Raw genomic sequence first — 22,791 nt, 5'->3', positions numbered from 1 at the left:
GTGCGTGAAGTCGTGACTGCAGTGCAGGCTGTGCAGCGTGGGTCTTTGAAGACTGAAGCAATGAAGCTGGCGCCTGGAAATCTAGAATTAAGGATCTAAGATAAAGGGTCACCCGGCGGGTGACCCGCCCAAACCCGTAGAACCCGTTTATAAACGGGTTAACCCGTGACCCGCCCAAATATTAAACGGGTTAACTTCTTCAAACCCAAACCCGTTTTAAACGGGCAGATCCGGGTGACCCGAAGGGTCATGACCCGTTTTGCCAGGCCTAATTTGATCCAACAAGATTTAAACAAATCTCGTTTGATCAAGTAGCGAGATTTGTCATGTGACACGCCTACGATAAAACATAAGTAAATCTCGCTACTTGATCAAGTGAGATTTACTTGCCATGCGTATAGATATAATTGATTTGCCATTTAAATATCGTTACACAAAGTAGCGAGATTTTCTATGTATATGGAAAATCGCTTTATGATAGATGTTTAATGACATATCAAAATATCTTTAATTATGCAAGAGTTTCAAATTTTGCTTACGTAATTTAAAAAAATATATATATTGAGAAAAAATCTCTTTATGGTAGATGTTTAATGACATACCAAAATTTCAAACGCTTGAGCAAGAGAAAATCCTTTTATGGTAGATGTTTAATGACATACCAAAATATCTTTAATTATGCAAGTGTTTGAAATTTTGTTTGCGTAATTTACAAAAAAGTATATAGAGAGAAAATTCCTTTTATGACAGATGTTTAATGACATACTAAAATACCTTTAATTATGCAAACGAAATTTTCTCTCTATATACTTTTTTTTTTTTTTTTTGTAAATTATGCAAGCGAAATTTCAAACTCTATTAATTAGGGACAAGCACAATGCATAACGAAATCTCGTGTGCATTTGGAACCACTTGCAGTTTCTAATTGATTATGACATTGACTATTTGCATTATATATGCATTTAAATGATGTAATTGAGTTAATGGTGGCATTTTGTTTTTTGAGTTCAATTTTTGCAGTTTGCGCTTGTTCTAACTTATGTAATCATGTTCTTTTATGGATTGCGAAGGTCATCAAAGTTGATGTTATTTAAATTGCATTTAAAGCATACCATACAATACCATCTGAAAAATTATCACTGACTTAAGAAAAATTATTTATTTTATAAAAAATAATCAAGTTCCTTGACATGAATAGAAAAAGTTTATGGCTTAGACGAAAATAAAGTGATAGAATTAGAATATTAAAGGCGAGTTCATTGGTATGATTCTTCATATAGGTCTGTGTGTGAAGAAACATATATATATATATATATATATATATATATATATATATATATATTATGTTTAGTTATCTAAATAAAAGATGAAATAAAATATAACAAATGAATTAGCAAAAAATTAATTTTATACACCATTAATATTTGTTTTCTTAATTTTTTCTAAAATTTAAAAGACATTCCTATTTCTAATAATTTTGATTTTCAAAAAATAATAAACAAAATAAATTTATATTTTTTCTTTCAAATAAAATCTTGAATCTACAAATGATTATGAATGAGCTTGTGCACTATTTGCAGTAATAAAATGCGAACTATTATTTATTTAAAAAAAAAGACAATTCTCTATAAAATAAAAATTTTTTATCTAGTGTTTTACATTAATGCAGTTGAAAATTAGATTGAGATTTGGGAAATTAGCAACCAGTGAGGTATATAGGCAGGGCCTTTCCTTTAGTTGGATTCAGCAAAATAGTTATTTATTTAAATAAGATAAAATATAGTTTAAATTTTGGTATGTCATTAAACATTTGCTACAAAATGAATTTTCTCTCTATAAACCATTTTTTATAAATTATGCAAGCAAAATTTCAAACGCTTGCGTAATAAAAGATATTTTGGTATATCATTAAACATCTGTTATAAAGAGATTTTCCTTATGTACAACAAATCTTGCTACTTTGGTATAGCGAGATTTAAATGGCAACCTAATAATATTTAGATGCGTGGCAAGTAAATTTCATCAGATCAAGTAGCGAAATTTGTCTATGTTTTATCTTAGACGTGACAGGTGATAAATCTCGCTACTTGGTTAGCGAGATTTGTTCGGGAATTATTTTTCCAAAAAAGTATTATTTAATATATTTTTTATAAAAAAAAAAAAGATAAATGAGGACACCCATCACCCCTTTTTATATTTTTGTCTCTCTTTCTCTTTAAACCAATACACAGCTCATTGCATCCCCTCTATAGCCTCTCTCTCTCTCTCTCTCTCTCTCTCTCTCTATCTGAGCAGGGATACTGATTGAAGAAAATGCCTAGCTCTGCAGATTCATTTTTGAGGCAGCTAAGTGGGAAAGAGGCATGGAAATCTTCATCAAGGAGATGGGGCGGTGGGAGTAGCAAGAGGTTTGATGGGTGCGGGAGAAGCTTGAAGCAGGTGGAAGGGCTGAACATGTATGGCAGCTACATCGATGGGCTTAGTAGTGAGGAGAATGGAGGTGGGGGTTTGGGAATGAGGAAGAGGGTGATGGTGGTGGTGGATAACTCTTCATATTCCAAGCACGCCATGATATGGGCTCTCACTCATGTCACTAACAAGGCTGATTTGCTCACTCTCCTCCACATCATTCCCCCTTCACACTCGCACACAGCTTCTGACAGAGCTGCGTCTTCTTCTTCTAATCCAGCTGACCTCGCTAGCTCTCTTGGGTCCCTCTGCAAGGCCTGCAAACCTGAGGTATATTTCTTCATATGTTCTAACAAGATCAATCCATGTATTTTTAGGACTTCTTTGGGTCAGTATGAAAAATATGAACAGCCCAAATGGGCTTGTATTGGTCTCTCTGCATTTAGATTTCTGTTTGCGAGTGTTCTACAGCTAGCTAGCTAACTAGATCGCATTTGGGTTGGGATTCTGTCTGTGTGCGAGAGATAGAGAGAAAAAGGGGGGGGGGGGGGGGAGAGAGAGAGAGAGAGAGAGAGCAGACCATTTTGTCATTCTTGTTATTGTCATTGGGAGATGCCGTGTGTTGTCTTCCTTCAAATGCAGATCGACATATTCACCTTTCATTCACGCGAAGAAAAAAGGGTTCTGTTGATACACTAAATATATATAATTTTTAAAATTTTCACTGTTTTCTTACGCTTTCTTTGTTTGTCCCTATTTCCATTTTTTCAGAAAAGCAATGGGGGTGAAATTATTATATGGGTCAGTTGTTGTCTTGGAGGGGAGTGGGCTGATTTGTCATATGCATCAGCTTTTTTTCACGGTTATTACACCATATCTTTTTCTTTTCTTTTCTCTTCTTTTCAGAGAGAGAGAGAGAGAGAGAGGTCGCATGGAATGTTGATGCTGGTGCTGTGTTTATTGTTTGATGATATGTAGTATTTTATTTGGTTAATTAGTAATTTTTTTTTAATTAAGATGTGGCCGGGAAGAGTGGTACTGATGATGGTTGATGGATCAGGTGGAGGTGGAAGCATTGGTGATACAGGGACCAAAGCTAGCGACGGTGATGAGCCAGGTGAAGAAGCTGGAGGTTTCGGTGCTGGTGCTGGGGCAGAGGAAGCCCTCTTCGTTCCTCCACTGGTGGGGACTTTCTCGTCCAACTCTAGTTCATTAACCCACAATATTGTTATTAATTTGATGATCCTTCTTTTTTAAACTTATTCATTTGACGATGATGATGATGATGAGGGTAATTTTGGTTTTGGTTTTCTTTCCACAGTCTATGTGGAAGCAGCGGGGAAGAGGATTTTGTGGAGCAGTGCATCAACGGTACTGCTAATACAGAGTGCTTGGCAATTGGAGTGAGGAAACAGAGCAGAGGCGTCGGTGGCTACCTCATCACCACCAGATGCCACAAAAACTTCTGGCTCTTGGCCTAGTCCTAATTATAGTTACCAAGTACTAGCTGCAGTTGTTAAAGTTTGAGTCTAGTTTTAGTAAATTGTGTAATTGGTGTATGATCGCAAGTGGGGAAAGTGAATAGGGTCCTTGGTTGCCTCTGATACATCCATGGCCCAATGTAACTATGTAAGTACTAACTAGTTAGACATTCATCTTTTACTGACCAATGCTTCCCTAAGTAGGCGTTTGTCTCGATCGTGATGAAATCAAAACACACACCCACCCCATCTCTCTCTCTCTCTCTCTCTCTCTCTCTTGGAAGTGGGCACATTTATGAAAAGGCAATGAAAATGAAATCACAGGATGCTTTTCATTTGTTGGTTCAAAATGGTTGGCTGAATGTACTCGGTTAAATAGAAAGCAATTAAACCAAATGGCCTTGTAGAAGAAGACCACCATGGTCCATGCCCACCAGCCCAACAACACCTTCAACAGTATTTAACTATTCCATCCATAAACGTGTTTCTTTGCAAACTTGGCCTTCAGCCTTTGGAAGAAACGGCTTTTCCCATTAAGAAAAACATGTCATAAGTATGTGTTGCTCCGAAAAAAAAAAAGAAATGAGATGGGGGGCTTAATTAATGTGCTAAATTGTCGATTAGTTAAAAAGTATGAAGCAGCTACAAATTAATTTCGCAGTTCTGAAAGCCGGCGGGTCGCAGGTGGCACACCCAAAGAATGTGCATCCCAGCGGTGTCTCGCCGGGCACGGGTTCATATTATTTTGAGATTGAACTGATGGGCATGATCACTAGCTAGCTAGGTAGCAAGGCAAGTGTGTATGAGCTGAACTTAAAAGTGTGTGAATTAAAAGTGAATTAAGGATGCAATTCCCTCTTAAATGAGCTGAACTTAAAAGTGATTTCCAGCTACAATGAATGGCATAATAGCTGTTGTAGAATGGATCACAAAAAGATGAGAGAATTAAGTTTAGGCAGAACGCCAACAACACACCAGACCCACAATTAATACTCGACGAGCCAAGGGATGAATGCGCGTAAAGCCAATCCGTGACACCATACCTTTCCGGTGGGGAGTAATAAAGTCGGCATTGCCGAAATCATAGCTGTAAAAGATGCCATGAACTACATAGGAGGTTTTTCACGTTTTATTATAAAAAAAAAATAAAATATTAAATAATACTCTTGAAAAGAAAATTTTTTAAACTAATGTTCACGTAATCTCGCAGCACCAAGTTGCGAAATATAAAAATTCAGCATGTGAGAAGTTGATGTGTGACACGGTTGCAGAGAAAATCTCGCAGTATGAAACTATGAGATTTAAAGGCTCAGTCCAATAGGTACTAAGTAAATCTCGCTTAGTCCCGCGAGATTTAGCGGCTGTGTTTGCAAAATTTAAATTTAAATAATATATTATTATGATATTAAAAAGTACTTATTTGTATTTTATTATGGAAGTGTTTGTATACATTCAATTATAAGAAAAGTGATTATCCAATAATTAATTATTGCCAAATGCAACATGATCAATAAAATTAAAAAAATCCTCACGTAAAAGAAATTATTGATTATAAACAAGTATTTTGTCATAAAAATTTGGATAAAATCCAAAAAAAAAAATTCAAAAATATGACTCTAACCCCTGAATTGTCAAAAAAATACTAAAAAATTTCTTATAATTTAATTTTATTGACGAATGAATATTTTGTTAGTCAACTATTACGTGCATGTGGAATAACAAAATTTGTCCTTAATAGAATGATATTTTAAAATAACATTAATTTAGTAAAAAAAAAAATATGATTAATATAGTGATTAAAGTTAAATAAGTGGATTAAGGACTGAACAAAAATTTCGAATTGATTGCTTTGATGCTTTGGGTCAACTAATTATATAAGTATGACGAAATAATTTCTATTATTTCAAAATTTTTTAAAAATATAATTGGAAAAAATAAAATTTGTCAATAAGTTATAAAAATGCCTAATAATTATAATGCTGCAAAATGTTTATTGGATGTACTATTTAAAATTAACAATTAAACACATTATAAAATAAATAAAATATAATTTAATATTTTTAGAGTCAAGTAATGTATCAAATATAGTATTAAAAAAAATGTAAACTAAAATTTCACTGACTTTACCAAAGTTACTATGTTATTAATGGTCTTCAACAAGACTAAAAATAAGAACCAATCAACCGATGCAAACTAATTTATTCATAATAACAAACTATTATCGAAAAATTGGAGTATTAATCAAAAGAACGTGATATTTACAAACATTTTAAAAAAAGAAATTAGAAGATATTGATAGATAATCACGAATCTAATTTTACTTACTAAATTGGCCGTAGTTAAATAAAAATGGAAAAAAATTATTTCGACTTATCTGAGTGGGTAAAATCCTTAAAAATCATACTTCAATCAATCTAATATATATATATATATATATATTCACACTCCTATTATTTTGAAAATAATTTTTTATATATTATTTGTCATAAACTCATAAAAAGATCACATTATTATTTGTTTTATATTGTCAAGATAAATTAAAACCAAATTTATAATTAGTGTACAAACCAATCAACAAGTAGTAATTAAGCAATCTAAATACACTTAACAAAATAATAGGGTGGTACCAATTCTATGAAATTAAAGTGATTATTATGACCTCCAGCAATCTCAACACTTGTAGATGTTGCGATACCATTCAAACTTAAAATAACAAAATTTTGTTATCCATTGTCATTTTGGGTGAAGGTTTCCACACTTTGCATGTTGCAACATATATATAACTGTTATGTGTCATTTTTGACATTTGGCAGTTTAATTCTTTTGAGCAAAGGTCAAATCTTTCACTGTTTAATTAAATAAAAGTTATTTTATTCATCTCAATTTAATTTGAAAAATTATATAAATAAACTTCAAGAGTATGAAGTGTGCACAAGACACATGACTATACAAATGAAATGAAAATAATCAAATATTATACAAGTGAAATGAAAATAATCAATGATATATACAAAAGAAATAAAAATAATCAATATTATACAAATAAAATCAAAATAATCAATGATATACATACAAATGAAATGCAATGAAAATAATGCTAAACTACTCCATGCTACAGCGAGGTCATCTCCAGGGTCGTGGTGGTTGCCGTTTGCGTTTGCCCTCTCCCTGCTAGTCATCTGCATCAGGTGTCCTGTCTCGTCATCCTGGATGTAGATCATCTTCGCCAAGAGGTACTACATAATCATCATTCATGCGCAGCGCACGCAGTGAGAACTGATATGATGTCTCGGGACGAGAACGAGGCGGTATAGCGGGTGCATTGACCTCCTCCCCATTGAAAAGATGGTTTAATAAAAATGACATCGATCGGGTAGTAGCAGAGTCGGATGGGGCGTCAGTCGGTCTACTCGACGGTCCGGCAATATCAGCTGCAGTGGAAGGCGCATACGGTGCTGATGGGCTGAACACGTACTCTGCCTGTATAACCAGTGGCGAGGAGATGGTAGTCACTGGACGACTAGAGGAGGCATGTCATCCTCCTCGTACTGGAGCTGGTCGACCTCCTTGTGCTGGTACATCAGGTCGACCTCCTCGTGCTGGGATCCGTTGACTATCCTCGTGAACGAGGTCCAGTACAGCACTCATCAATCGGTGGATCGTAGGATCGGACGAGACCTGATCTGCCTCAATGACTATGTCAGCCTGTAGGATATGAAAATATTTGATTAATGCATGCAAATCATAACGTATACATAACAAAATGAATTGTGAGTTAAAGTTTTCTTACGAGACTCAAATATACAACAGCGGTCTTGTCGACGAAGCGGTGTGTGATAGACCTATACCAAGTGAAGTATGGGTCATCTGGACGCATCGGGCCGTCCTCCGCCACTCCTGGTATGATGTAGTCTCGCCGATTCTCTCATGTAGTGACAAATATTGCGTGCATAGTCAACCAGTCTGTGACCCCTCGACCATGCCCATCCATGCCATGGAGGTCATCCCCAACTATATCTACCCCCGACATCAGAAATTGGTCGGGAATGCCCTGTTGATACCCGAACTGTCGCATGACTCGATCGGGGAGATACCACTCAATAATATGAAAGCATATGAGTGGCACTCGGGCTACCCACGGGTCACTCCCATCTGCATAGTCAGGTGGTAGGTCGGCTAGAATCTTAGCCATGTAGGGCATCCATAGAAACTGCACTTAGATATTAACAAAAGTTAAGCGAACTATAAATAACTTAAAGAAAGAAAGAATACCATGTACTATACTTTAACCACATGCTCAATAGACGTTCTCGTCTGCCCATCAGCGGTGACACCTATGTAAGGAATTTTTTCGACATATAATTGCACAGTCAAATATGTCGTCTCTACGCAGTGTGCATTCAACACAATGCGCAGACCATAATCATCAGTTACGGGAATAGCCTCATAGAGGATTGTATCATGATGCCCTTGAATTGAGTATCTTGCGGTTACCCGCAATGCATATTGATTTGAATCAATATGCAAATACTTGTATATCTTCGTATACAATTTAGTTAATTTACAGCTATGGCCAACTCGAATAGGTCAAACTAGTAGAATACTATAACTAACACCGGTTGGTCCGGTTATAATGTGGCCCCCTATGTACAACAATACCGTCATCGGAGTACTGCTTGAACTTCTTGCCATTTAGATCGATGCTCGGGAAAGATAAAAGACCTACGTAAAACAACAATTGTATGTATATGTGATATGGTAAGTCAATAGTAATCAAGAATTATTTTCACTACGTTCATGTGCATGCAATCTTTTCTAAATGTTTTACTTGTCACTTTAAAAATATTTTTGCATGCATTTATGACTTTTTTGGGAAAAGTCCTACAGAAATTTTGGCAGCATGCCGTCTGTAATTTGAACATTTACCCATTTTTACAATATCCGTGAAATGTTTGCAAGCAATGTAATAACATAGTTTGAGCATGCAAGAACCTATAATATCTACCAACATGCAATTCACATCACTGCAACAGTCATGTAGTAGGCATTTAAATTAGTGGTCGGGAAATAAAAAAGACTTATTTACTTGATAACAATGTATTTTTAATACTTATAATAAAAAGTGACTGTCCTAATACTACTTGTGTAAGAAAATGTTTGACAAAGTAATGGTGATGAAAAAAAAATCATGTGTTAGAAAATATGAACCACAAAAATTGAAACACTATTTCTTCTTTACGAACCCTAGCTAATCCTTTGAAACACAACACAACGCATTATTCATAGTTTTACCTTTATTTGAAAGAGTTTTGTTAATTACGTAACTAAAAATGATGACAATGGTAATATTTCTTTTACAACATATTTTTCTAAATAAATGGATTAGTTGATTATGAGTTTGGTCAAATAACAATAAACTTAAAATGATAAGATCTAAATTTGGCTTTATAGGGGTTTGTTTGTGCATGAGAGTAGTTGTGAATGTTTGTTCATAAAACAAAATACTTATACTTGCTCATTGTTATGTATATTTAGTTAAATTAATATATAAAATAGGGGTGATTGTTTATGCTGTGAAGATGAATAAAGAAGTCGACATTGCTAATACAACACTGTCGAGATGACAGACAGTAGAAATATAAACTCAAGGGACATATGATTCTAATTTACTACTGACGCAAACAACTGCTAGCAATTTACCTTTATTTCTCAAAATGTGGTAATGTCTAGTGAATTGTCTCTAATTGTGGGATCTTCCTCTACTTGAAAACTTAACTAGTTGGAATAATAATAATTTTATTATTATTATTATTAATTAATAAATATGTTTTAATTTTTGGAGGTTGAAGTTAAGTGGGAGTTGAGGTAGGTGCAGCTTAATTAATGTAAATTACAAGTGTAGTTGAAATTAATTATTGCCTATAGTGTTATTAAGTCTTAGAACTTAAGACTATTTGGTCGGTCCATCCTATTATAATTATTAATTAAGAATAATAATAAAATAAATAAATAAATAAATATATTTATTCACTTTAAATAACAAAAAAATATTACCCCAAAATAATGTTCCAATTTTTTCGTGATCCAAATTTGACTAGTCTCAAAATACATAAATAAATATAAATTAATTAATTAAATAAATATGTTTTAATTTTTGGAGGTTGAAGTTAATTCGGAGTTGAGGTAGGTGCTGCTTAATTAATGTAAAATACTAGTGTAGTTGAAATTAATTTTTGCCTATAGTATTATTAACTCTTAGAACTTAAGACTATTTTTAGTTGCACAAAAATATTAATACAATGAGAATGAAAAATACATTTGAGATGAGAAAAATGCATCAAACGTCTACAAAATATATGATGGAGTAGGTTTACATATCTCTAAATCTCTTATTTTATTACAATAGTTTATTTTTTAAAAAATAAAATCATTTGATTAAAATTATTATTGTTGCAAACAGATATGAAGATGGGGAATCCGAATTTCTCAAAATGTATGTCATGCCAATATACAGTAATTTTAACTTACAAATATTAGATATACATTTACACCTACTAATTATTACAAAATATTTTCTTAGTATTATGTATGTGAGCAATAAATTGAACAGGCAGAACATGAAAAAAAAAAAATATAAAAAAGCAAATAAATTAAAACTAACCTTCTTCTAGATGCAGCAATGAACCGAAAAAATCCAAACCAAGTTATGAAATAAATCTAACTCAATGCAACAAATTCAAACTCAGTAAGTAAAATAATGAAATTCACGTTTTTGCTAAATAAAAAATACCTACCTCATCTTCTCCCTTAAATAGCTTTTCTCGCCTTCGAACGGTCACCTGCGCCCGAACGGTCACTTGCTAGCGCAAAGGGTCACCTGCCTCTCTGCAATCACCTCTGTTTCTCCCTCTACAAAAGGTCTTCTGAGCGCTCGGGAGAGAAATGAGCTAACGAAGCAAATTTTGCAGGATAGACTTGCGAGATTCTCCATGTATCACACGCCACACCATTTTAGAGACAAATCTCGCAGCTTGGTGCTGCGAGATTTCGGCCACGTGTCGCCTTCCCAAATGCTGGAACATTAAATCTCGCAGCTTGGTGCTGCGAGATTTGCTGAGCCCCCTACCACTTGTCACCTTCCTGCTCGCTGATCGCTTTAAATCTCGTAGCACCAAGCTGCGAGATTTGTTCAGCTCCGTGCCACGCGTCTCCTTCCCACTCGCCCATCAGTTTAAATCTCACAGCATCAAACTGCGAGATTACGTGAGCATTAGTTTGAGAAATTTTTTCCCAATAAGAGTATTATTTAATATTTTATTTCTTTTTAATAATAAAATGGGAAAAAACTCAACTACATAGCTAGGACAATATGGTACATTAATTAGCCCCATATTGAACGAAAATTATATTTGAAAAGACTAAAAACTTCTTCTTCTTCTTCTTCTTATTATTATTATTATTATTATTATTATTATTATTATTATTATTATTATTATTATGCTCTGTTTGGAATTTGAAAAATATTATGGTAAAGAAAGGAAAATTTAATGCAATTCACTCTTTCACTTTTTGTTATCAAACAAAGTGAAAAAGAAAATAAAATATATAGTAAATTTATAAATAAAATTTTTATTTTACACATCAACAACATTTATTTTTTCTCAATTTTTAATCATATTGATATATTTTAATAGTATTTGTTGATACTTGAAAATGGATTGTCCCTTTAGAGGTTGAGTAAGTTGAAGGTTGGTAAAAAATCTTTCCCACTTCTAAGAAAATGAGAAAATGGAGAGAGTGAATAGGTCAAAACTTGGTGAGCTATCCCCTTTCTATCCTTCCAGCCCTTTGCTCATAACCATCTCAAAGATGTGGATTGTTTGGAAGTTGGGAACATGAGTTCCTTCATCAAAGTGGATGATTAAAATTTACCATTGTTCGTATGTGGATCCTCTTTTCAGGACGTAGATAGTTAAGTAAATTGATGAGATCGACAGAAGAGTCAGTTAAGGAGCTCGATTAGTAGGTTTTGGCAGCAGATTGGTTTCGAGAGTAGCTCGATTAGCTTGGCTATTGCTTGGTACCTCTACAACATTTAATATAGACAAAATGTAATAAAAAATAAGTTTTTTAATTTTTCTTTTCCTTTCCCAAACAAAATCTAATCCAAATAAGTCCTTATCAGTGTGCTTAATATCCCATGCAACATAATAAAGCAACCATTTCATTATTTGCATCTTGATCAATAACATAATGCATCTTGACTCTCTTGAGCTAGGCCTAATAAACTACCTCGATTGCTAAGGCCTTATCAGTCATGCCAAAAAGTCAACAAGTAATTAAGCAACACTAGATATGCATAACATTTTTTATAGGAGAGATTATTATGTTAGACTCTCACATGTATGAGTTTAATTCTATTGAAAATAGACTACTATTGAATTGATATTCTTTTCTTTTCCAGTTTTGATTAAGAAAAGAGAAGCATGCAAAAAATAAAAAAATAAAAAAAATAAAAAAACGTGGTTCACCAAGAATCAACAAAGAATAACCATAGGCGAGAACACAATAATGTTACTTTTTGTTGACAAAAATGTTTATTCTTATAGATAGAGTTGTTATAATAAAAACTTTTGATAGTTTACAAAAAAAAAAAAAAATGTTATTATCATAATGTCATAAACTCAAGTGACTATTAATTAATAGACAAGAAATGACTATTTTTATATTTAACCACTGCAATATCTATTCATTTCTTGTTCCATGTTGGATGGAATAACACATATGTGTGACCTCTTTTTAAATTAATGCATTTCTACAATTTTTCAATATATTTTAATTATATTTCAAAATCAAATGTAACCTAAAAAGGAAAATATATGAAAACTCTTCTTTGGTGAAGATGTACGCTCTGAGACTCTTTCCTCTGTATGACTCATCCATTGTGTGAGGTAATAGTGGTTGCAGGCTTGTAACAAGCTTAAAGTGACTTTAGTTTGTTGTTGAGCTCTTTTGGGCATTGAAAGAGAATTGAGCTACATCAAGTAGTTTCACCCAATTCTTCTAGTTGGCATTGACGAAATGACGCAAGTATTCTTCTTGTAACCGGTTGAATCTCTCCGTCTGTCCATCAGTATATGGATGATAGTTCGAAGAGGTGTAAAGCTATGAACTAAGGATTCTGAAAAGTTATGTCTAAAAGTTGCTAGCGAATCTTGAGTCTTGGTCACTGAGGATATCTCGGGGAACACCTTGATACTTCATGATATGCTTGAAGAACATTTGTGTCATCTCCTCTATCGAACAATACTTTAGTGCGGGTATAAAGGTGTTGTACTTCAAAAACCTGTCTACAAACACAAGTATAGACTATGCATCTCCCACTCTAGGTAGGTTGGTGATGAAGTCTAGTGAGACACTTTCCCCATAGTTTAGATGGTATTGGTAGGGGCTCTTGCAGTCCTGCAATTTTCTTCTGCTTCATCTTGTCTTGTTGGCAGGTGAGACAAGTTTGAGTATAATAAACCACATTATCATGCATGGGTGGCTAATATTACCTCTATTGCAGTAATGCCAAAGTGTGTTGCCATCCTGGATGTTCGACAAACATGGTATTATGACAATCTCTCAGCAGTGTCTTCCTTAGATCTCCAACTCATGGCACAAAGAGCTACCTACCATGGGTCATCTGCAATCTATCTTCCATCCAAAACTGACGTGTTTTCCCCTCTTCTATTATCTTCATGAGGTTCTGCGCAAATGGATCTTTGGCTTCTCTTTAATGCGTTCCTGTGTCATCATAGTAATAGTACTCAGCGTTAAGTGTGCTACCATTAAGGCCGCTAGCTTGACCTTCCTACTGAGTGCATTAGCAACTTGGTTCATTCGATTTGTCTTCTGATCAAATAAGAAATCAAATTCTACCAATAATTCCTGCCATATTCCTTGCTTGGGTGACAACTTTAGCTATGTGAAAAAGTGGCCAGCACTCGAGTTATTTGTTTTCACTATAAACCTTGACCCAAGTAGATAATGCCTCCACATGCAAAGATTGTAACGCCCCGACCCTTTAAAACCCTTAAATTCGAGTCTAGCGCGTTATACCTGATAAAATCCCTGATAATCCATAATCCATAATATATGCAACAGAAAACATAACCATAGTCTCCATATAACATAATACCAGAGTTTACTAATTTTAACTACCAACCATAATAAATTAATCATTTACCGGTATTCAAATATATACATGTGTCCAAAACATTATCCACTAATACCAATATGTTTCACAACTATCCTTTCATAACTGAGTTAAAACATAAAGATATAAAACATAAAATATACATATCAGAATTAACATAAAAATATACCCTTTTTCTTATATCTTCCAAAAATGTTATAAAATCTCGAGCTCTCAAAGCTCGATCCTGAGAAATCTTGAAAAAAATGAATTCATATTCGGGTGAGACACATCTCAGTAAGGGAAGAAACAATACATTAAACTCAGTGTGTGGCCATCATGAGATTATACCGGGTTTAAGGGTTCGGGGCGTTACAGATGGTATCAGAGCAATGTCCAGTCAGAAGTGTGATTAGATTCACATTGCCTGGATAAGGAAATATTAGAGTATTAGGTATAAAACGCCGGACCCGGGTTTAAGGGTTCGGGGCGTTACAAAGATAATGGATCAACACTAGCATCTCCTTGTCCTAAGCCGTGTACTTTTGTTCCACTTCACTAAGCTTACGACTCTTGATGCAATAGGATGACCTTCCTATAACAAGACTCCTCCAAGGGCATAGTCCGATGCATTTGTGTGTACCTCAAAGGGTTTCATGATGTCCGAAAGAGCAAGTATTGAATCTCTCATCATTGCATCCTTCAAGTCATCAAAGGCTCCTTAACACTTCTCTGTCTAGTTCCACCCCTAACCTTTCTTTAGTAGTTTTTTCAAAGGAGTAGTTCTCCTCAAGTACCTCTCTACAAACTTCCTGTAATAGTTCGCAAGACCAAGAAAGGAGTATAGCTCTTTCACTATCATTGGGACCTTCCATTCTTGAATACCTCTAACCTTCTCCATATCCATCCTAACATGATCTTGCTCAATCACATAACCAAGGAATCTGATGCTCCATTGAGCGAAAGAACACTTCTCTTTCTTCATATACAAACTATTCTCCTTTAGTCTAGTGTTTTCATAGACGGTCTTTATATTTATTCAAAGTGGAACTATAAACAACAATATCATATAGGTACACCACGACAAAATTGTTGAGCTACTCACGAAATATCTGGTTCATCAAGGTACCGAATGTCGTAAGTGCATTTGTCAACCCGAATGACATCACAAAGAACTCATATACCCCATAGCGTGTCACATAAGTTGTCTTTGGCTCATCCCCATTAGCAATTCTCACCTAATCGTAGCTCGACCTCAAGTCAAGTTTAGTGAAATACTTGACATGACTCAGATGATCAAATAGATTGGCAATCAACGAAATTGGATACTTGTCGCACATTGTCACCTTGTTGAGCTCACGATAGTCTACACACATCCTCATGCTCCTATCATGTTTTCTCTGAAACAACACTGGTGCTCCAAGCGGTGCTTTGGAAGGATGAATATTGTAGTGACCCAAAAATTTTTGTTCAATTTCTCTGACACCACCTGTAATGACCTGAATATTTTATACAACGGAAGACCTTAATAATCAATTACTAGAGTACTAAACCATTCCAATATAAAAGTATCATCTACTACACCACAAATTACATCCCTACCACTCAGAAATCATTAAAACTTAATAAAATTATACAATTGTAAGTAAGACCTTCTATCCCACCCACGCTTCTGCTGATCCTCCACATGAATTTGAAAAATGTTAGAATATTCATGGAGCGAGACACCTCTCAGTAAGACGGAAAAAGTTATCATCAGTGTGTGGCGACATGAGTTTAAATATCATAAAACACATTTATTTAGTCAATAATTCAATCTGAGAAAAATGTCTAAATCTAAATTCACCTCTCTATATATATATATATATATATTGATAAAAAATTATTTTCTCAAAACATGTTTAGTTTCAATAGAATACTTCCATGTAAATAATCAACATATATATATATATATATATATATATTTATATCCCATCAAGAACGACCCCTGTAGGGTCTCACTGGCTAACGTCATGCTTGTAACGTCCTGCTTATCTTAATCATATAATAGAACATAGTAAATAAAATAGTCAACCCAAACTCGTGGGTAGCGGGGACACCTGTCATACACAGTGGAACTTAGGCAGTAGTAAATGTAAACCATCAACCTCATTACCACAAAATACAAAATTCCAGAGTCATCTATAATCCCAAAACACTGTATTTACATACAATCTCCAAAAATACGAAAATATACTCATATCTAGAGACCTACAACATGAATTTCCCGCCCTTAGATCAAAACTTACCCTCCTAACGGGGTAGTACCACTCTATCTCAGCGGCGGCCTCGATTCTCCGGTCTTTTTGGGTTCCCTGAAAATCATTTAATGTTCGGGGGTGAGACACTTCTCAGTAAGGGAAAAATAAACTAAATACAGCTGTGTGGCAACATGAATACTTAATGATAATATAGATATAGAGTACAAACATTATACCAGAAAACATTCATCATTTAATAACTGCAAAAGCATATACTTTTATATTTCTAATAAATCATACTAATCATAACTGTCTGGTATAGCTAATAATACTGAAAACATACCCACGATGAATATCTAGTCGATGTCATGTATTACCCTCCATGACGGGTTGTGTAGCCCGAAGGTGGGACTCGACAATGGCTGGCTGACTACTGCCGAGTCAAAAATATTTGTAAGTACGATGGGCTCGCCACACCCTGGTCCGGACTGTCAGGTGGACGTCTACACTCTACACTGAAAGCCACATCGACTATCCATATCCCACCCCCTCGTGGGGTGGTTAGCACCAATCTGAACATAGATATCTGATTTATAAGTTACGGTACCGTGCTCCTGAACTAAACTAAACTAACATCCGGGTTCTGATAACATATAATACATGATAATATAGCATTTAACATAAATGAATTGATAGCATTTTCTACATTTCATAAATATGGCCTCGTGCCAAACATTTCATAAATATGGCCTCGCGCCGGCTGTCAATCACGACTTTGCGCCGAATATCTCATACATATCATTTTGAATAATAAATCATTATCATGTACTTTAAAACATAATGTACTGCATTCTTTCATAATATCTGAAAAACATACTTCATTCATAACATTGTCATACCATAATACTTCTCATGTAAAGTAATATTCATGTCACACATTTGCTGTATAAAACCACACATTTTATTCTAAAATTATAATTTTTGGCATCTCATACATATATATATATATATATATATATATATATATATTTCAACATAATAGTGGTATTTTCCCAAATGTGCATTTTCTTCGTAATATACAGATATAATACATGTTTTCCTGAAAATTTATTTACTGATAAATAATAATAATTTGCATGAAAAATAACTGTTTTAGTTTATTCCCTTACCTGACACTGGAAAGAAACTCCCTAAAATACCAGTCCTACACTAGCAGGGTTTCCTGAGCAACACCCTGAAACCAACAACTCTCAGAACTAAACGTCAGTATTTTTACGTGAATATCATTTCCTATAACTACAGTAAGACCAAATTTGGCATCAAAAGCCTTATCTCAACTTAGGGATGAATTTCGACTAGCTTCCACCAACGATCTGCTCTGGCAAATTTGGAGAGAACTTCCCTAAGAGCGTCGTGGTGTCCTCAGATCGTCGATTTGACGAATGACGGAGCCGAAATCGAAGAGAGAGGAGAGAGAAATCGAAGAGAGAGAGAGAGTGAGTGAGTGAGTGACTTTTCGTAATTTACTGCGTTTAAATTTGGATTTTTGCTATTTATAGGGTTTAATTCGTCGACGAGACACATCACCTCATCGACGAGTCCTATAGAAAGTTCATTGACGAACTTGCACCTTCGTCGATGAATTTCAAACTTCACCAAAATCCTCTCTTGGTATCTTCTCATCGACGAAACTTGTCTTCGTCGATGAGGCCCTCTTGTACCCTCGTCGACGAATCCCTTGTGTTTTGTCGATGAGGACCTGATAAATTTCCTCAGTTATTACTCTCAAAGTGCAATGTCGTCGACGAAGGCTGCTACCTCCTTATGTTTCTGTTTCCATTTCCCTCACTCTTTATTATTTAAATAACATTATTCTTCAGGTCATCACAATGCTCCCCCCCATGATAGGGTTGTGCGGCTCGAAGGCCGGACTTAACCAAGGCTGGCCACCACCAGGTTAAGTCAAACTTCCATATATGTTTGTAGTACGATTGACCTATCGCAACTGGTCCGGACTTAGGGCAGTTAACAACTCTACGCAGGCCCAATCAACTGTCATCACCTACACTACCATCCCAATTCAGTGTGGTTGCACTCACACCTTTAATGCTGTAGTTATGGTATCGTGCTCTTCACATCAATCGTTCACCAAGGTTATATAATATCAATATACCAAACTCCTCATATCCTGCCAATGTTATATTGGTATATATATATAATGATGAATATAACAAAATCCTCATATCCTGCCAACGTTATATTGTGGTTTCCATAATATTCACAAAATCGGTCAATATAACAAACTCCTCATATCCTGCCAATGTTATATTGCCATTTCCATATCCAACAATATAACGAACTCTTCATATCCTGCCAACGTTATATTGTGATTTTCACAACAATAGTTTCAAAATTCCATTTTTCATAAATCATTAAATAGCCAGGTAAATCACATCTCGTATAAAAACCATCATTCTCAAGTTTAGTATAATTCAACTATCATTTAAAGCACATTTTAGTGTAAAATTCTCATTCTCAGTTTCAATATAAATCACATATCATAATTGACATTACTGCCGTCATATCATAACTGGTAAAAACGTCATATTTACTTAATCCCTAAAACATTCTCATACCACACAAATTTTTGTCTGGTAAATTATACTATTATATCCGCCCAGAAAAATATAATTTTTCTGCAAAAATATCATTTTCATGCATGCTTAGATATTCAAAAAAAGTATATATATAATATTTCAAAGATTCTTGACATAACCTATTTCCCTTACCTACTTACTAAGAGACTTCCTACGAAGATCCTAAAACCCAAGCCCACGGTGACTCGGAGCTCAAAACCCTAAAATCACATTTCCCCAGTTCAATCAACTCAACCCCAGAATTACAGTTATTTTAATATTTCCTACGCTCACACACTCCCAATAACTAATTAAACTTTAAAAATAATTAACGGATATAATTTCATTATCCTTACCCTAGCCTTGGAGTGGTGCCTAGGAAATCCAAATTAAAAATCTACTCCGATTAAAATGATGAGAATTGAAGCTAGGATCCTGTGGTGGTTTTCGATCGTCAATTTGGCTGAACATTTGAGAAAAATTGAGGAGAGAGAGAGAGAGAGAGAGAGAGAGAGAGAGAGAGTGTGTGTGTGTGTGTGTGTTTACCTTATCCTAGAGTAGTACCTACGACGTCCTAATCACGAATCCACTCCGGTTAAAATGTTGGTGGCCAAGAATGGAACCCAGTGTTATATTTCGTTCTTTGATCGACAAACGTTTGGCCGAAAAAATCAAGGAGAGAGGGAGAGAAGTTGAGGAGAGAGAAAGTAGAGAGGGAGAGAGCTAATCCATGAGTTCAATTGAAATTGAAATCCTTAAGGATCCTTCAGGTAACCTTTATGTGTGTGTGTATATATATATATATAAAATATAATATAATATTATTTAATTAATATTAATTAATTAATTAATTTTAATTTTTTTAATTTTTTTAAATTTTTTAATTATTATTATTATTTTTAGGATCATAATCCTAATCAAGTATAACTATTTTTGGGTCATTACAAATATATATCGCGTCCAACAAATCATCAAATTGTTTTCTCAACTATGCTAGCTCGAAAGGCGTCATCCGATATGACCCCTTAGCAGGTGGCTTCACTCTTGGGTACAACTCGATCTCATGCTCCACATGTGATACCCCATGGATGAAAGACTTAAAAGATTAGATGTTACTACCCATATCAACAAGGTGCACCTTTCTTTTCGGGAGCCTTCCTATAAGAAATTCATAGTTGAGCGTGCTTGGTTTGGAACAATCTTGGGATGAGTGACCACCAGAGAAGTTTTCTTAGGAAGTGCGTGAATGAGGACAAAAACACACTAAAAAGGACATGTGTTGGTTTGTGGGGCCAGTCATTAGTCCGATAAGGCCAGCCCCCTGTTGTCTGGTCCAGGTGGACGAGGAGAAACGCAGTGCTCCTTGGTAGACCCAGGTTGGGGCGTTACAAATGGTATCAGAGCCAATACCCAGCTGGAAATGTGATGAGCTTTACATTGCCTGGGTTTGGAAATGTGGGTTCGCAATGAGGACGTTGCGTTCTATAAGTGGGGGAGAATGTGATACCCCATGGATGAAAGGCTTAAAAAAATTATATGTTACTACCCATATCAACAAGGTGCACCTTTCTTTTCGGGAGCCTTCCCATAAGAACTTCATAGTTAAGCGTGCTTGGCTTGGAGCAATCTTGGGATGAGTGACCACCTGAGAAGTTTTCTTAGGAAGTGTGTGAGTGAGGACAAAAACACACTGAAAAGGACATGTGTTGGTTTGTGGGGCCAGTCATTAGTTCGATAAGGCCAGCCCCCTGTTGTTTGGTCCAGGTGGACGAGGAGAGACGCAGTGCTCCCTGGCAGACCCAGGTTGGGGCGTTACACCACACCCTATCATGGAGGCAAGTCGTGAGGCAGCTTATCCGATATCACCTCCTTGTACTCATCCAACACGACTTGGATGGTCGTAGGCACTAGCTGTTGGCCTACTTCTTCCTCTACCACCACCTTGGTAAGATATGTCTGTTCACCCCTTCTCAATCCCTTCTTCAGTTACATGACTAAAAGGAACTTATCATCATCTTCTTTCTTTGCAATGATTTGCACCATGCAAGGGTGATCTCCTATCAAACATAGAGAACAAGCAAAAGGCATCCGCACTGCCTTAGTCTCATTCAGGAATTTCATTCCCAAAATGACTTGGAAGTCATCCAATGACACTGTTGTGAAATTTGCACGACTTGCCCACTGCTCAAGCTTCACAATGACTTGCTTGACTACTCCTAAAGTAGGTTGGGCTATAGAATTCACTACTTTTATGCATACTGATAAGATTACTTACAAAATATAGGAATGTTATTGATTACGCATCAATGTTGCGTAATTAGGCGTTTAAAATCATGCATTAGAGATTATAATTTTAATTAAATGCCTAATTATGTCCAATATTTTAACATTGAGCTCGTTTGATAATTTTAAGATAATTATCCTATTTTGTCGAAAAATTTACGGACATTCGTATTTTATTGTTGCAGGATAATTTTTGGATCTTTAAGTCGAAATTAAAATGATAATTTTTGGATATTAAAGCTAAAATTAAAATGTAGATGGATTGAGTGGGAGAGAAACCGAGCCATGCACGTTTGAAATTATAGCTGGGTTTCAAATTGATGAGTCAAGCCCGCAAGACTAGACTACGTGAATAATGAAGCTGGTTTGGGCCGTGTGCATGCTTAATGCAAAATCAAGAGGGCCATGAAGAAGAACCGTGCGCATGATTTTTAATTAATAAAGAAGCCTTGCCATGCATGCTTGGGGGAGACCGTGAAAGAAAACAAGCAAAACATGGGCTGGCCATGCATGTGAGCTTAGCACATGCAAAGAAAAGGCCGGGCCGTGTTTGGAGATAAGGCCTACCATGTAACGCCCTAGACTCGCCACGCGGGGCCCGGTGCGTTAAGAGACCGACAAGAGTCTCTGATATCATTCACGTAGCGGAAATAATAAATAACCTAAAAAAAAAAAAATACCAGAGTGCTATATTTACATACATTGATCCATAATAATTACAACCTAATCTTTTATATTACAAATCCAGAATTAATACATATTAAACATAAACTAAGTACATATCTGATCTGCTATATTTAACTCACAAAACTACCCCGCCTTGGAGCTATCTAAGCTCGATCACCTGGATAACCTGAAAAGATTTAACATATGTCGGGGTGAGACACCTCTCAGTAAGGAAGAAATAGTTTATAATAGTGTGTGGCTGAAGTGTTTATAATACAAATCAAATATCCTTCTAAAAGTGTACACACAGTCCACAAGTAACCCAGATGTCATGCCCATAATCACACAAAATCAACGTCATTATTGTCCTTTCACATATTCACAACCATTAGTATTTTATTGTTAATTCCCGAGAATAGGGAAACCTATCCGCCCATACAAGTACGTTCCCTCTACTCTAGTACTAATACCAGGGTACTTACCTTTCTTAGTAAGCCCTCGATTTATGTATTCAGGTAAAGACACCGAGAATGGGGAAGATCACCCGCCTATACAAGTGGCTTCCCTCTACCCTAGTGTCCATGAATAACTACCAGAGTACTCGCCTTCCTCAGCAAGCTCTCGGGTGGAATAATCTACTTTACCTAAAATACTTAATTTATTAACATTCGTACAAGCCAACACAATCGCTTCACAAAATTTCATGCATACTCTCATATCATAATCAATGCACACAGGATCCAATCACACATCATCAGTGTCCACACAGGACAAATCAACACGCAACATTAGTGTCCACACATGACTAATCATCATACAACATCAATGTCCACACAGGACTAATTATCACATAGCATCAATGTCCACATAGGACAAAATAACTAACCTGTTCATGG

General features: G+C 35.4%; 1 protein-coding gene across 2 annotated transcripts; it reads left to right on the top strand.

The window, feature by feature from the left end:
* Positions 1-2,197: 2,197 nt before the first annotated feature.
* On the top strand, positions 2,198-4,079 carry LOC131162516 (uncharacterized). 2 transcript variants are annotated; one of them, XM_058119100.1, is made up of 3 exons: positions 2,198-2,739; positions 3,470-3,591; positions 3,731-4,079. In XM_058119100.1, exons 1-3 carry the CDS (start codon positions 2,314-2,316, stop codon positions 3,888-3,890), a joined length of 708 nt encoding a protein of 235 aa, XP_057975083.1. In that variant the 5' UTR covers positions 2,198-2,313; the 3' UTR covers positions 3,891-4,079. The 2 variants fall into 2 exon arrangements, with proteins under 2 accessions (XP_057975083.1, XP_057975084.1); XM_058119101.1 differs by having other exon boundaries at positions 3,427-3,591.
* Positions 4,080-22,791: the final 18,712 nt, after the last annotated feature.

Source organism: Malania oleifera, chromosome 8 (assembly GCF_029873635.1).
Source record: "Malania oleifera isolate guangnan ecotype guangnan chromosome 8, ASM2987363v1, whole genome shotgun sequence".
Lineage (NCBI taxonomy): Eukaryota > Viridiplantae > Streptophyta > Magnoliopsida > Santalales > Ximeniaceae > Malania > Malania oleifera.
The sequence above is the reverse complement of the archived record's forward strand: the minus strand, read 5'-3'. Positions and strand labels throughout refer to the sequence as shown.